Source organism: Cornus florida, unplaced genomic scaffold (assembly GCF_030987335.1).
Source record: "Cornus florida cultivar Cherokee Brave unplaced genomic scaffold, ASM3098733v1 CherokeeBrave_3.0.0_Hap2_Chr09, whole genome shotgun sequence".
In the NCBI taxonomy this organism is placed as follows: Eukaryota; Viridiplantae; Streptophyta; class Magnoliopsida; order Cornales; family Cornaceae; genus Cornus; species Cornus florida.
In genome coordinates, this window is record NW_026775579.1 from 88324824 (window position 1) to 88340411 (window position 15588).

Consider the following 15588-nt stretch of genomic DNA (forward strand, 5'->3'; position numbering starts at 1 on the left):
ATGTTGCAGGACATGGTTCATCCACCCGAACAACTTCAGATTGTAATTAATCTCATCCCCACTCTAAAATTAGTTCTTATATATCAATCAAATTCATGCATTTTCAAAATAGAAAAATTAAGAGATATATATATATATATATATATATATATATATATATATATATATATATATATATATGTTCTTGCATCTTCATTTCATTTTGTTTACAAATTTAATTATTTGGTTTGCAAACATGTTTGCATGCTCTTTTTATATATTTTCTGGAGAATTTCCAGAGAATTCATTTCTATTACTTTATATATTTTGTTTATTTTTTTCCAAAAGTCTATATATTTTGTTTTCATTCATATATATAGAGATATATTGTATACAGAGAGGAGTCTTAATTATATATATTTGAGTGTCATGCATGTAGCATACTTTTGAGACATGTAAAATGTAGCTTTCTTAGTGAAGACATGTTCAAAATTAGTTATTGAAAATAATAAATTTGTTGTATTAATTCAACAAGACATATAGAGGTGGTCAATATCCAAGAATTGGATACATTACTAATATTTCAGAAAACCATACATGCTACAAATTTGCTAAAAGAAGAGGGCACATGCAATCTTACTAACCATTGATCTTTTGTTTTGCAGCAAGAGATTTCGAGCCCGTTTGGTGCTCAATTTTTCGAGTTTTGTGATCCTGAATTATTCTCAGAAGCACTACAAGACTCTGAAGTTGCTTCTACTTCTAATTATTGCCATGAAGAGAACTCATCCTACACCCCAAATTTTTCCTTTCCTCCAAACACAAACCAATTCACTAGAAGTACTAATACCACCACCACCACCCCTATTACCACCACTAATGACAACACCTGCAACAATCTCTCTTTAATCTTCGACTCCCCGGAAAATATAGAAAATGACATTTCTGCTTCTATAGACTTCTCTCCCTTCCTCACTGCACAACAAGACCAGCTTGATCTCTCTTCCTTGCAATCTCAAATTCCAGTAATAAATGATGATGTTGTTATGGATGGACTCTCACAGTTCCCTCCTGAACCTATTGTCCCTCTCATAGGGCCACCACCACCACCACCACCACCACTATCTGCTGTTTATGAAGAGGAATGCATATCTCCGATGCCTTCTTATGCGCGCTTGAACACTTCCTCGCCTTCTTGCTCTTTTCTTGATCAAACAATTGGACCATACCTGCCCGGCAATCAAAATGCCGCGTTATCAACTGAATATTCTGGGATTTTAGTTGGGGGTATGCCTATGAGTACAGAGCTGCAGCCTCAAGAATTGGAATTTCAGGGAGATACTAGTGGGATTTTCTGGTCTGGGATTAGCTCTACTGAGCTACAGGTACTAGTGTGTGTGTGTGTGTTTGTGTGTTTTGGTAGAATAATGCAGTTATTAGTCCTACATGGTACTAAACTAAATTGTCCAGTTCATTGTTTTCAAAATTGAAATATGAATTTTGTTCAGGTCCTTCAAGTTCTGTGTTGTGTATAAAAGGCTTGGTGAACATTTATATGATAGTTTTTTTTATATATAAAAAAAATTGAATTGAATTCTTTTGTATTTTATTAAACAGAATTCTAATATAAATTATTTCTTTGATTGTGTGTATTGATCATCCCTCTTTCAAAAGGCACTTGCCAACGAGAGTCATCATGCGAGTGGTGGTGGGAGTTCTACTCCTTTGGCATCAGAGATCTCAAGTATGGAAGATTCTACATTCAAAGTTGCTAAACTCTCTGTTGAACAGAGGAAGGAGAAGATCCATAGATACATGAAGAAAAGGAATGAGAGGAATTTCAGCAAGAAAATCAAGGTCGCTCTCTCCCTCTCACTCCACACGCACACACACACACACACAAACACACACATCACATGCATGTATGTATGCAGAAACAACTCTATATTGACTAGCATATACATTATTTACACAATAGCAATTAAGTCTGCTTGGAGCTATGATGTTCCAATGTTCTTTCATGTTCATACCTCCTACAACTATCTGTATTTATCAATGCAAGCACATGCATACATATATGTGGACATATATATGTTAGTAGTAAAATTTATTGGTTCACACATTGAATCGCTTTCTAAAAATTGAAATCTAATATATATGAGCAGTATGCATGCCGCAAAACGCTTGCAGACAGCAGACCTCGAGTGAGAGGAAGGTTTGCAAAGAATGATGAATTTGGGGACACACCTAGGACCACTTGTAGCAACCAAGAAGAGGACACAGATGAAGATGTAAGACTCGTTTCGTATATGAACTATGATAACTTGTTGCATATAGTCGAACATCTTTTGAACGACAATAAAATACTCAAATTTCTTCTACATTCTGCCATTCTTGCAGGTAGTTGTGAAAGAAGAAGATGACTTTTCCTCAAATATCTTTGCTCATATAAATGGCATGAACTCCTTCAAATGCAAGTATCCTATACAATCTTGGATTTGATCGGCTTTGCAACACGAAAGCATTTCTTCTACAATTTTGCAGGACCCTTTTTGTGCCAGGATATATTAACCCTGGAATTTATATAAGATGAATAATTGTGTTTTATTTTTGTTTTTAAATAATCGAGTTTTAGTTATATAGGAAGTGAATCATATTGTAAAATCTGTATATATAAGCCTTCATCATCTCTCTGAAGTCCAGCTTATTTCATAGGTAGTAGAAAACTCTGTCCTTGTACTTAATTGCTAGAGATACAGGTTGAAAAAAGGCATTAAATAATATTATATTCTTGAAAAAACCATATTTATATGTTGTAATATAGCTCATTTATCTAGCACAAGTATCTGCAAACATTGAGGCAATTTTGGTGCACAGACATTAAAACAAACTACACACACTGACACACACTGAAATCAAATATGTGACATGTTTATTGCTATGGGTGCCAAATAAATAAGTATGAACTTGGAACATTTTTTGGAAGCAACACTTTTGCAGATTAATGCATTTTACACAATACAATGACGTTGTAGTGTTTGACACATATCAAGTATTTGATCACTCTTTAGATCGATAAACTGTGCATTATGTACATTGGGTTTGAACTTCTTCTCTATCTGACCACCGGTCCGTGACACTGCTTTCAGACATTTGCTTCTCGTTTGTTGGACCTTGCAGCAGCAATCACCATCCACAGGAGCTTCGTCGAAAATGCTGTCAATGACCTGTCGAGCGCATTTTATTGTCAAAATATTAAGACAACCCTTCACATATGCACTGTATTGTGGTGATTTTGGGGGTAAAACTACATTGTCTTCAAGCTTTGTAGATGAGACAAGTATTGTGGCATAAACTAGGACCAGTATTTGTAGGAGGGTCTGAGTTTTGCACAATTGCTTTGCTATGGTCATTTTTATCACAGTTTTGAGGTCTAAATGGGAATGGAAGTTGAAGCTTTTATAGAACTAAATGTCGTTAATGTTTGTCCTTAATTACATGAGTTACATTTCATTTATGTTCGTAACATCCGTTGAATTTATACTTGGTCAATAAGTTTTTGTAACTCATAATTTGACAACTGAAATTTTAATGAAATCATCAATGCAAATTTAACATGAACCCCATTTTGATCACGGGTGACAAAATCTCGTTACATGGTTTCTAACACTACAAATTATTTGTTTTATACATATGAAGGTAACATCTAATAGTATAATTTTGCGATGAAATTAATTTGATCATAATTAATTTTATTACATGGTTTCTAAAATTATAAATTATTTGTTTTTAACTGATTATGTTTTTGATATTTAATGAAATGCCAAACACAATGCACATTTTGATCATCCTGAGAAATATAATTGTTGATTTCTATGGTTCGGTATTAGAAGGGTCTTGTCCAACGTCAAATCCGAATGGGATGCACCATTATCTTATAGTTTAAAATTTTGGGTCCATAATAAATGTTCAGTTGGTTATAATTAGTATCCAAATTGGTCAAATTCTTAATTTGGTATCATGCTAAACACCCACTAGGTCTTAATAGTCTTATTTCGAGTTTCATCCATCCGAATGTGTGTTGGACTTAAAAGGACAGATATGATGACAAGGGTCGGGCTTGTTACATTCACCATCCATTGTGTAATTTGCATTTTATTAATATGGAATTGAAATTCACAAAAATCTAGTTCTATTCCAAGCATCTTTTATGATGCGCCTTATTACTCCTTTTTTTAATTTTTTTTTTTTCCTAGAATCCATACAATATGGGATACATAATCATAAATAAATTAATAAATTGGAGTTTAGAGCAAGATGTATATTATTTTTATTTCTTATTTTATATAAATTTTCTAATTAATCCATAATATATTTTGATTGCATTGAATTATATATATATATATATATATATATATATATATATATATATTATAAAATCACCCCATCACATTATGAAAGTGTTCAAAACTTATCCATGCGTTATCCTAACCGTGTCTAACTACAAAATAATATATTCTCTATTCACAAATACTTCAGTCGTATTCGACACGTGTTCATGTCATATTCGTGTATTCAACAAGTGTATTATTTCCTGCTACCGAATTTTTACTTCTATTGTAATAATGTTGAAGTCAACATAAATGTCTACATCCCGAAATTTGTAATTAATAATTATGACAACGGTTTGGATTTAAGTAAAAAAAATATAATATTGAAAGTAAAATTGCCCTAGTAAGAAGGGAGATTAAGCAAGGAAATGAGTACGTACCTCTGGCATTCTTTGAGTTTTCTGGCATTCTTTGGGTTTTCGGCTCTCGGATGCACAAGGTGTCCATCGATACCCCATTTTGGACAAGCACTCGTAAATTTAAAACAAAAAGAGGTTATGATTCAATCAAAATTATACAAAGTACAAAAAATGAAAAAAAAAAAAAAACTCACGAATGAAACAAAAAATAAATGAGTAACTGCATGGAACAATGTAAGGTTCAAATTTTACTCCCAAGAAAATTTGTTTAAATAATTTAGAAAGATCTACTCTTGTTATAGAGTGTACTTTCAAGGACAAAATAGAAATAATTTTTTTTGAACTCACCCACTTTCTTCTCCCAACCAAATTAAACTATTATTTTTTTTCAATTTTTTTAAACCAGAAAAAGAGAAAACTTTTAAAAGTACTCCATTTTTTCCTTTCTTATCTAACCTTTTCTTTATTCCAAATACAATTAAATTACAGACCGAATACTTTTACTTGAGCAAATAATATTGAGCCTACCAAGAAGCTTATGTTGATGTCCATTATTGGTACAAGGCCCACGACCTAAGGCCCATATCAAGCAATATATTAATAAAACCTTTTCATTAAAAAAAAGCTCTTTTCACATGTAAACGTATTGGACTTGAAATACTATTACACTTCACTTTTAAATTTATCTCATAATTTATTTTATATATATATATATATATATATATAGACTTGAATTATGAACCTTAAACCCTTGTTACAAATATTTTCTTGAGTGGAAAGAAAGATCAATGTTGTTTAAGGAGGTAAGCTAACATTTCTAACTGAATCATCAAAATCTTGATACAAAACCCTATTGCACTTTAGGGTTTTGGATCTTTTCCATTTGTAGTTAGTAGTTTTCATCTTAATTTCTTATAAATTCCATTTTTCATATGTAAAATTTTCATTCCATATATTTGTTGAATATAGCCTTTTGCGTCTAACACTACGAGGGTTTAGTTGCTCCTGTTGTGATTTTTATATTGCTAATATTACTTGTGATTTTGTGTATTGTAATACAATAATACAAGTTCATCGAAATCTCTGCAACTCAAACCTCAACAAATGCCGTTAAATCAAAGGGCGTTGCCACCTTCTTCTTTCGTTTCTTCGTCTTTTGTACTATCAGCTTGCCCTGTTCCGTTTTTTCTTTTCTTTTTCGTTTGTTGTATGTATATATACATATGCGAATGTATAACATGTTAGCTTTGGACAAATTTACTGTGTGTTTGTGTGTGTCTATATATATATATATGTATGTATGTATGTATGTGTGTATATATTGTACTATGTATTTTTTTTCTTTCCTTGTTAGACAACTGTGGTTTAGAGTTGTGCATTATGCATTTATACTTTACACCGTGTGTGATTTTTAGTACTTCTACAATACAATGAACTTTTTTTTTTTCCTGCTTGTTGCGAGCATTGTAAGAGGGGTTCTGCATGCATTCTGTAAAAGCAAATCTGAAATTGGGTGTCCTACTTTCCTCTTTTTTGTTTTAAGTTTATGCATATATTTGGTTGAAATTTCTGTAAAAAAAATTCTTATATTGTCTAAAGGAAGGTCAATGAGTTCATTAGAAGATGAAATTGTCATACTGTGTTTTGGTAGGATTAACATTCTTCTTTTACTTCTACTTCTTTTTTGTTTTTTCCCATCTCAACAGTTTGGTTTAATGAATTGCCTTAATTTTTGTGGAATTCACAAATGCCTCTGATTGTTTATTAGTTAAAACACTCAAAATCTTTATTAAAACGCAGCTCCCCTTCTCAAAGAAGTGATAGAGTTGCTCTTCTAGAGGAGCCGTAGGAGCAGGAGGCAGAAGTAGAAACTACTAGTTCATATTGCTGGAATTTCTAGCCAGAGTGAATAGGTGGATTAGCCGGCATGCTCAGACGAACTAGTCTTGACTGAGCTAGAAGCAATACAAATTATAGTCTCGAGTCCAACGCTGTCTTCCCTCTCACATCTCAAAATGATCCTCTCTCTCTCCCTCTCCCTCTCTCTTTAGCATTTCATTCAGGCGTTAACTTTGAAATAGACATTTTCACGATGGCTAAAGAGTATTGAGCAACTATTTGGAGTTTCTGTTTATGTAATAGTGATACTTTTGTTGGACAATGTGTCAAAAAGAAGGTTATTCTTGCTCTCTTAGAAACGTGTAGGATAGACCTTTAATGCACCAAGATTTTATTTAAAGAAAAAAAAAATGGTAAGTACAGTGATAGTAAATTACATAATATGATCATTTTCATGATATTTGAGCCCAGCATGTGTTTTGATAAGGGAATACGATATATTGCCTCATGAAAGACAATTTATTGCTTCAATGTTAGTGGAATGTCCAAATGACTGGTTAGTCTTATTACTTCAACTATGTTGAATCTTTATTAAAACATGAGGTTTACTTTAAAATATTAGCTTTTTCTCTTTTGGCATTTTCATAATGGCTAAAGAGCGCTGAACAACCATTTGGAGTGTCAATAGTAGGGAACACATGTCAGAGAACACTCTTTTGACTCTTATGGGTATGTGTTGGACATGCCTTACATGGTGTTTCTGGATTTCTTTTCTTTTTAAAGAAAATTGTATATCGTATATATGGCCTAAAGATGTAAACATGTATGGATGCTTTAAATGTAGAAAAGAAAAGTACTTGTTAAGATAAGTATATGAAAGCTGTCACAGTAATAATATACATAATCTATGCAAACAGAGTTTGTTGAACTTCATTTTCCAATTATGCAAATGTCAACATGAAGTGTAGATGGTTGAGTGAAGCTTCATATTTGTCTAATATAATACACATATTTGTATCTGTGCCATGTCTATTTCTATTTCTTGACCTTTTTTTTTCCCTCTCCGTTGCGTTATTTGCATTTTAGTGGATATTTTAATTTCAAACACAGTCAATTTTATTGATGATGTCCGATGGAAATGAAATGTTGCATTAACTTTTACACTTTTCTTTGGAATAAGTTAGGATTTAAATCAAGTGTATGCTGAATTATGTATATTTCCAGCTTTGGGACTTCATTAAACATAATACTGCTTATTCCTTATTTCCTTTCTTATATTGTTCATGCTCATGTCTTCATTTACTTTAATAAATTTCTTTTATTAACATGGGGTTTTGCTCCTTCCGATGCTACAAAAAACTCAATATAATGGTCCATTTTCATAAAATGGTCATATGACCTCTTATTAATTGGCTCATGATGGTCCATTGTTTTGGTTTACCTTTTTAGAACTTATGGTTTGGGCCATTATTTTCCTTCAGTTATGGATCAGATATGCATGAAGTTTTTTCTTCTGCACTGTTTACTTTTGTGGGTGAATTTGTTTATGTGAATCCTTCAGTTCTCTAGATATATTTCACTCTGTTAGAAACAGTGTATTATTATTATTTTCCTGTGAACTAATTCATTTGTGGATAGCTCTTTCCTTGACGATTTCAATTCTGTGGAAGAATATGTACAGAGTTGGAGTATGTGAATGCAAGGTGCTGTAGTTGTGTCACATCGGGTAGTTTTAAAGACTTCACATATCAGTGATGGCAGCAAATTCGAGAGTTGCAAAGGCCTTGAAGGCGATGAAGGAGATTGGTATCCTAGAAGAAATTGTAAAACCAGTGCTGAAGAATCTTGTGGATTTGTATGACAATAATTGGGAACTTATTGAAGATGATCACTACAGAGTTCTCATAGATGCTATTTTTGACGATGAGGACTCCAAAGTATGCATTCTTGTTATAGTTTACTTGTTGAGTTGTTTTTAATTACTGCAGAGTGCTTATTTTCAGATTTTTATAGTCGAAGTTTTTTTTATTTTTATTTTCAATTGCTCCCGTTTACCCACCAGCAGTGGAAGTGATCTATGGTAATGACCTTAGACTGTCTACCTTTTGCACTTTTTTGTATGTGTAAACTACTGGCATACTTCATTCTCTCTCATTTCTGTTGGCAAATTGTTTCTTTTTTGCTTTCCTTTTCTGTACAGAGAGAGGAAAGGAATCTAGAATATTTGTTCCAAGATGAGCCTGGAGAATGGGAAGCACCACCAAAAACATCTGGATCGAGAAGCCAACCAGATCAGTCTTCCACCTCTTCTGGTGACGCCAACCCAGGTTTCAATGGAATTCCCTTGAGAAGAATGCTGAATCAGGAAGACAATAAAGTGTCTCAAACCTGTTGTAAGCAGAAAGTGGCTGAGTCCACCCATTTCGGGCTTGTGGACAAAAACCCCAAAGCCAAGACCATTTCACCCCTGGAACATTGTATAGGCAAAGGAAAGAAGCCCAGTTCTCCTCAATCTTGTTTCGTACCAGGACAAACTAAGCCATCTCAACTGTTCTCCAACAATAGAGTAGCTGAATCTGATCCTCTTTTACCTCAGGCACATCTGAAGGACAATGAAGAGGCACCTGTTTCACTTCAAATTGTTCGAAGGGAAAAAAGATTAATTGATGATAGAGGCAATCCCAATATTTACTATAAAAAGCCAAAAGTTTTGCCAGGTGGTGGTCTTGCTCCAAAAGAGAATGTGCTTGATAAATATCATAATAATGATATTATTCAAAAAAGTGAAGAATTCATCCCTGACCTGCCACAGTTCGAGGTTCCTCTTGCCATTGTTCCTCCAGGTTTTCCCCTATCTTAATAGCTGACCATTTGTTTGTAAGTGAGCATTTTTTTTTTTGTTCTCCTTGCAACAACCACCACCAAGCCTTTTCCCAATTATTTGAGTCGGCTACATGAATCCCATGTTTGAGTTTTTCCAATATTTATACAAAGTCGAGATCGACATTGGGATTGGCACTGGATTCTATAAATTTGATTTTGTTTTTTTTTTTTTTATTCGATTCTTTGTTTATTGGAGAAAACACTATGTGGCCATGATTTCCTCTTTCTAGTTTTTCTCCATTGGTTTTTATTTTTTTATTTTTTATAATGCCTGTAGAAGTCTGTATATAGCCTGCCCCTCTCATCTTGTATCTGACAGACTATTGTGTATCGATCATTATTGATGCATTTCTGACCCTTACTTTCTGCTTAGCTCCTTCCACTCTGTTAGGTGAAGATGGTCACTCAAATAGATATTGTTCAAATATTGAAGGAAATGGTTTGAATCTCCTGGAATCTAAACATCTGGATACAGAGAATGAAGATGATGGTGATTCATTGCAATTTGATATTGCTTCCTCTCTCAATGGAGAGGTGAAAATTTCCCTGATCTGTAATTCTGCTCGGCAATCTGATTATCATATTCCAAGTTTAAGTGCAGTTTTGAAATCAGTGGAGGAAAGATATCTTAAATCATTCAAAATTATTGAACCTGGTTTCTCTCTGAGCAACTTGATGAAAGATATTTGTGAATGCTTCTTGGCAGAGGGCACTCATTCTACTGATGAAGAACATGCAGGATCCATTACTGTAACCCCGTCTCTAGATGTATCACAGAAATCCAATGCACTAGTTGTCCTGCATGGTAGAGGTGATCGTGAAGACAATTTCTTCATTCCACCAAGCTTTTTGAATGGGTCAGTCAGATCTCAGAATCTTATTGAGGTCCCTCCCCAATTTCCAGGACTTGTTTCTCTAAATGGATCGAATCCTATTCACTGCAGTACAGGTTCAAAAACAACTGGGAATCCTTATTGTGCAACGGAGAAGAAGACCAAGGAACAAAAAGGCGTGGGATCTTCGAATTCAAGTGCTATGGTACTTTTCCAGAAGCACCACTCCTCTCTTGACCCACTAAAGCACCCACAGTATCTTGATGATATTACCAGAGGTGAAGAAAATGTTACTATTTCTTTGATAAATGGAATCACCAACGATTGTCTGCCAACCTTTTACTACATTCCAAGGAACATAGTTTATCGAAATGCATATGTGAAGTTCATTCTTGCTCGTATTTCTGATGAAAATTGTTGTTCAAATTGTTTCGGGGATTGTATGTCATTAGCCATACCCTGTGCCTGCGCTGGTGAAACCGGGGGTGAATTTGCTTATACGCCAGAAGGATTAGTTGAGGAGAAGTTTCTTGAAAAATGTATCGCAATGAATCGTGATCCTCAACAGCACGGCCTCTTTTATTGTAAAGATTGCCCGCTAGAAAGGTCCAAGGATAAAAGCTTATCTGGCCCATGCAAGGGCCACTTGGTGAGGAAATTTATAAAAGAATGTTGGTATAAATGCGGATGCAGTATTAAGTGTGGAAATCGAGTTGTACAGCGAGGCATAACAGTGAGTATGCAGGTCAGCCTCTGTTCCTTATATTTCTATAATGTATTTTTGAGAGGCAACCTAGCTACCACATCTCTTTACATGATTTAAATTGTAAACTGGTGCAAGATCAATGACGAATTCTTTGAAGTTCTTCTGTCTTTAGAATAGAGATAGTTTGTTTTGCTGGAGGTAACTTATCTGCACCCTAAAATTTTCAGGTGTTTATGACCCCTGAAAGAAAGGGATGGGGTCTTAGGACACTTGAAGACTTACCGAAAGGTGCTTTCATCTGTGAATATGTGGGAGAAATAGTGACCAACATGGAGCTATATGAGCGTAATGTGCATGGTAGCAGTAATGACAAGCACACGTATCCTGTGCTACTGGATGCGGATTGGGGTTCAGAGGGTGTCTTAAAGGACGAAGAGGCCCTATGTTTGGATGCAACATCATATGGAAATGTTGCAAGATTTATCAATCACAGGTACTTCTGTGATATGGCAAATTTATATCTTACAAAATTTTATGGTTTCAGGAATGCTTGGCATTTAGTTTCAATTTGAGACAATTACGACTTTGTCAAATAGATGTTGGGTCCTATACTGGAATGATTTTTGGTCTCTTGACAAGTTCTCTTTAGAATCATGAAGCTAATTTAGACTGCGTGAAGGTTAGAGATGAAAGTGCTTTCATCTTTTAATAAGCCGAGCTCTTTTCATATGAGTAAAAAATCTAGTCAAATAAACATTAATATGTTATCTATGTGAGCGGCTTACTATATATTGTTGGAAAATTTATTAAATTCTGTCCAAATTTGGGCATTTATTATAGGGTAAATCACACTTGCCTACCCTGAGGTTTGGGCAAATCTCACATGGGTGGAGCGTTTGAGGTTTATTACTCTGACCTCCTTTAAGACTATAAAAAGTCAATTATACCCTACTATGTAATATATTTTTATAATACAAAATATATTCTAAAATCTAAAAAAATCAATTATTTTATCTCATCTCTCTTATAACTTTCTCCCTCCTCTCCACCACCGTTAACCTCTCTTAAAAAAAAATCTTGTAAATAAATTAAAAAAATGAGTGGAAGGGCAACTTGGTCATTTTATGAATTTTTTTTACAAGTTTTGATGGAGAGGGGGGGTTGTTGAGCATACACCCAAACCTCAAGGGAGGTCAAAGCAATAAATCTTAAAAGCTCCACTTGTGTGATATTTGCCCAAATGTCAAGGGAGGTCAGTGTAATTTACCCATTATTATAATAGCAGATGTTGGATGTACATACTTGTAAACACACATGTTGAATATACCTATCCCCTCCCCTCCTACCACTGCTGTTGAAGAAGAGTTCAGGAAGCTGAATTATCCTATTTTCAGAATTTTAATAAAAAAGTAATCTACCTAATTGGTTGGCACTGAGAGCAAGCTCTCAGAACTTATTTAATCTCTGTTCTTTAACTTTCCTTTTTCTTCCCCCCGTCCGCCCTCTCCTCCCCTCCCCTTTCCCTTTTATCTCATTACTTTGAACCTTTACAATTTCTTGAGAAAGGGAAAAAATATTATCAGCAAAGTGACTCTTCTTGGCTAAGATCAAAAGCTGAAGTTTAGCAGGGCTATTCTAAAAATTCTACTTTTCTATTTTCAATTTATATTTGTTACATAATGGTCATGGTGGATGAAAGTGTTGATGATTCAAATCCTGTTTTATGTATACTTGTGGCATTCTGTTCTGATTTAATATGGACCGATATTCATGAACAAAAGATTTTATTATTTTTTCATTTGAAAGGTTTTGACAAGAAAAAACTGTTAAACTACTATAGTTATGCATGGTCATTGGCAAAGCTGTGAATGACCAAGTTCACATTTCTTCTTCTTTATCATCATCATCATCCGTGCCTTTATCCCATATGGATGGGGTTGGCCACGCGAATTCTCTTTTTCCATTCTTTCCTATTATAAAATTTGTCCTTCTCAATAATAAAAAGGATCCTGCAAGAGAGAGTTACAGATCATTGAAGAATTTTATATTTCTTTTGGTTCTTACTATAGTTTCCTGTTATTTTTGCATGTACTGAATGTGATAGAGAATAGAAGAAATCAGTTATGTAATCAGTTTACTCTTACTGCTCTCTTTTTGGCGTCTAGATTTCTGGTAACCTTGTCATGGGGATTCATTACATTGTCATTGAACATGGGGATTCATTACATTGTCATTGAACTTTGACTGGTTCAGTACTTCAATAGATTCTTGGTTTTTAGATAATCGCTAGTCTGCTTATCTGCACAAAATCAACTGACCTCTCTCTCACTTATTTTTTTCTAATTTTCTTGATTTTCTTTGAACTAGTGTCACAATGTCTCATTATCTCTTTGCCTTGAATTTCATTCTCCTCGTCTGGTTTATTAATTTAACGAAAAAGTATTTCCCTTTTTAAATTTTTTTTCGAAATAAAATTTCACCTAAATTGTACTTTCTGTGGATTAGATGCTTTGATGCCAACTTGGTTGAGATCCCAGTTGAAGTGGAGACGCCGGATCATCATTACTATCATGTATGGAATTTGACTAGAGTCATTTTCAACTTTCAAGCATTCCATAACTTCTACGCTTTTTATATCTTATGGATTGCGTCTTTAGGGACACAAATCTAAGATTCTTTTTGTGCTTTCTCTGCAGCTTGCTTTTTTCACGAGGAGGAGGGTGGATGCTTTTGAAGAGTTAACTTGGGTAAGTAGGTTCTATTGGTATAGAGTTTGCTCAATAAGGTGGAGCTTTTAATCTGTTTGACATTAAAGGAAGTAAGATAAATATTGAGATTTGAGAATACTCTATGTTTAGGTTTACAAAACTGGAGTGTTACCTCTGTGGAAAGATGTGTATTGGTTAAGCTTTTATAAATTATAACTAATTCTGATACAATCCATTGCAGGACTATGGTATTGACTTTAATGATCACAGTCATCCAGTGAAGGCATTCCAGTGTCAATGTGGAAGCAAACTCTGCCGAGGCATAAAGCGTCAGAAGAGTTAGTATATCTTTCTTATATCATGAATCATAAATTTTTTCCTGTTGCAAAAATTGCCTGACTGCTTGAAATTCTGAGAAGCTTGATGTGATGTCCAAGTTCTATTTCACATTGTGAGGACTGCAAGCAAGTGTTGTGCTGCAAATTCCAAAGTTCTGCTATTAAATTTGTTTTGAAGATAAAGGAAATAAAATAAAACCACCTGCATAAATCAAACAACTTTTATGGGTGAGTTTTGTAGAAAACTACATGGAAGTAATTTATGCAGCTTATTAGTGAAACTCTAGCAATTGTGAAGCTACGTTGAATTTTTATTTTTATTTTTTTTTATTTGTGTATTTAAATAGTAGTTATTTAAGCAGAACTGGGCACGATACAAAAGTGTTTGCAATAGCTCGATAGCCTTCTGGTTCCATTTTAGTTAAAGCAGTTACTTTTAATGAGTCAAGTTTTTGGCCAACTAGCTTACTTTAAGGCCAAATTTTCTCTAATTGCGTTGCATATGCAACGTTACACCCTCTAGTTTGGTGCACAGCAAGCAATTTTGTCTGTTGATTTAGCTGTTCCTACTCAAAGAGTGTTCTTATTCAAATGGGCATATAGGTGTCGGTTCTTCTTTTTTTTTTTTTTTTTTTTTTATAATATCATGTAGCTATTATATACATATTTTTAAGTAAATTAATATGACCTCAAACTGTGATCTTCATTCAATTGCACAGGAACCAAATTCAGCTCATGAATTCTGATGACCAACCAAGCTGCGGAGATATTTTGGAAGGAAAACTCTCTGAAAAAGTATATGAAGATGAATGACTTACCAATAGAATTTAATTCCAGCAAATTAGATTCAGTTGAAAACCAATGACTCTTGATTTTGGCTTTACTAATACAGATTATAGATAGTGGGGGGAAAAATGATACTCCGCATACTACTATTTTACTGTTACAGCTAAATGAAAAATGGATGTACTGTCATATAGCTAAAATGATATTTTGGACGTAGGTACAGTTTTTCTGGAATAGTTAGTACAAGGTATACTTGTATGAATCAAAACAATGTTAAAAGCTGGTTGATTTCTGTAAGGTTAAAAAGAAACAAGATTATGTCTTGGTAATTGAGGGAAATATTTACCTCTTTTGATGGGAATGATTATTTCTACTTTTTATCATCTGAGATTTGTTGATCAAATTGAATTGAAAGCTTGTTTCATTTGAAGTTAATTGACCACAGGTTGTCTTTACACAATCTGGAGTAATGTGTAGGTTGATGGGTATTATTTAATTAATTAATTTTTATTTATATTTACTACCTTTTTATGTTCCATCCAAGTTAGCAATTGTGAGAAATAAGTTATCTTACTATGGTTGTATTATTTGTTTTGAACATATAAATGGAGATGTTTGTGCAATTACATGTTGATTCATAACTGAATCAAGTAAAATTGTAATCTTCATATGACTTTTTAGTCGAAATAATTAGTGTTTGGATAATTTCTATTTCTTAAAACAAACTTAGATGGTAATAAATAAATTGGTTTCATTACTACCTTTA

At 33.8% G+C, this 15588-nt stretch overlaps 2 protein-coding genes across 2 annotated transcripts; both read left to right on the forward strand.

Moving 5' to 3' along the window:
* Positions 1 to 2776, forward strand: LOC132273105 (uncharacterized). Its single transcript, XM_059774135.1, has 5 exons — positions 1 to 42; positions 645 to 1364; positions 1654 to 1836; positions 2145 to 2270; positions 2380 to 2776. Exons 1-5 carry the CDS (start codon positions 1 to 3, stop codon positions 2479 to 2481), a joined length of 1173 nt encoding a protein of 390 aa, XP_059630118.1. The 3' UTR covers positions 2482 to 2776.
* Positions 2777 to 9186: 6410 nt separating this feature from the next.
* Positions 9187 to 15150, forward strand: LOC132273451 (histone-lysine N-methyltransferase SUVR4-like). Its single transcript, XM_059774410.1, has 6 exons — positions 9187 to 11029; positions 11218 to 11483; positions 13496 to 13562; positions 13687 to 13737; positions 13940 to 14036; positions 14756 to 15150. The coding sequence occupies exons 1-6, from the start codon at positions 10127 to 10129 to the stop codon at positions 14773 to 14775; spliced, it is 1404 nt and encodes a 467-aa protein (XP_059630393.1). The 5' UTR covers positions 9187 to 10126; the 3' UTR covers positions 14776 to 15150.
* Positions 15151 to 15588: the final 438 nt, after the last annotated feature.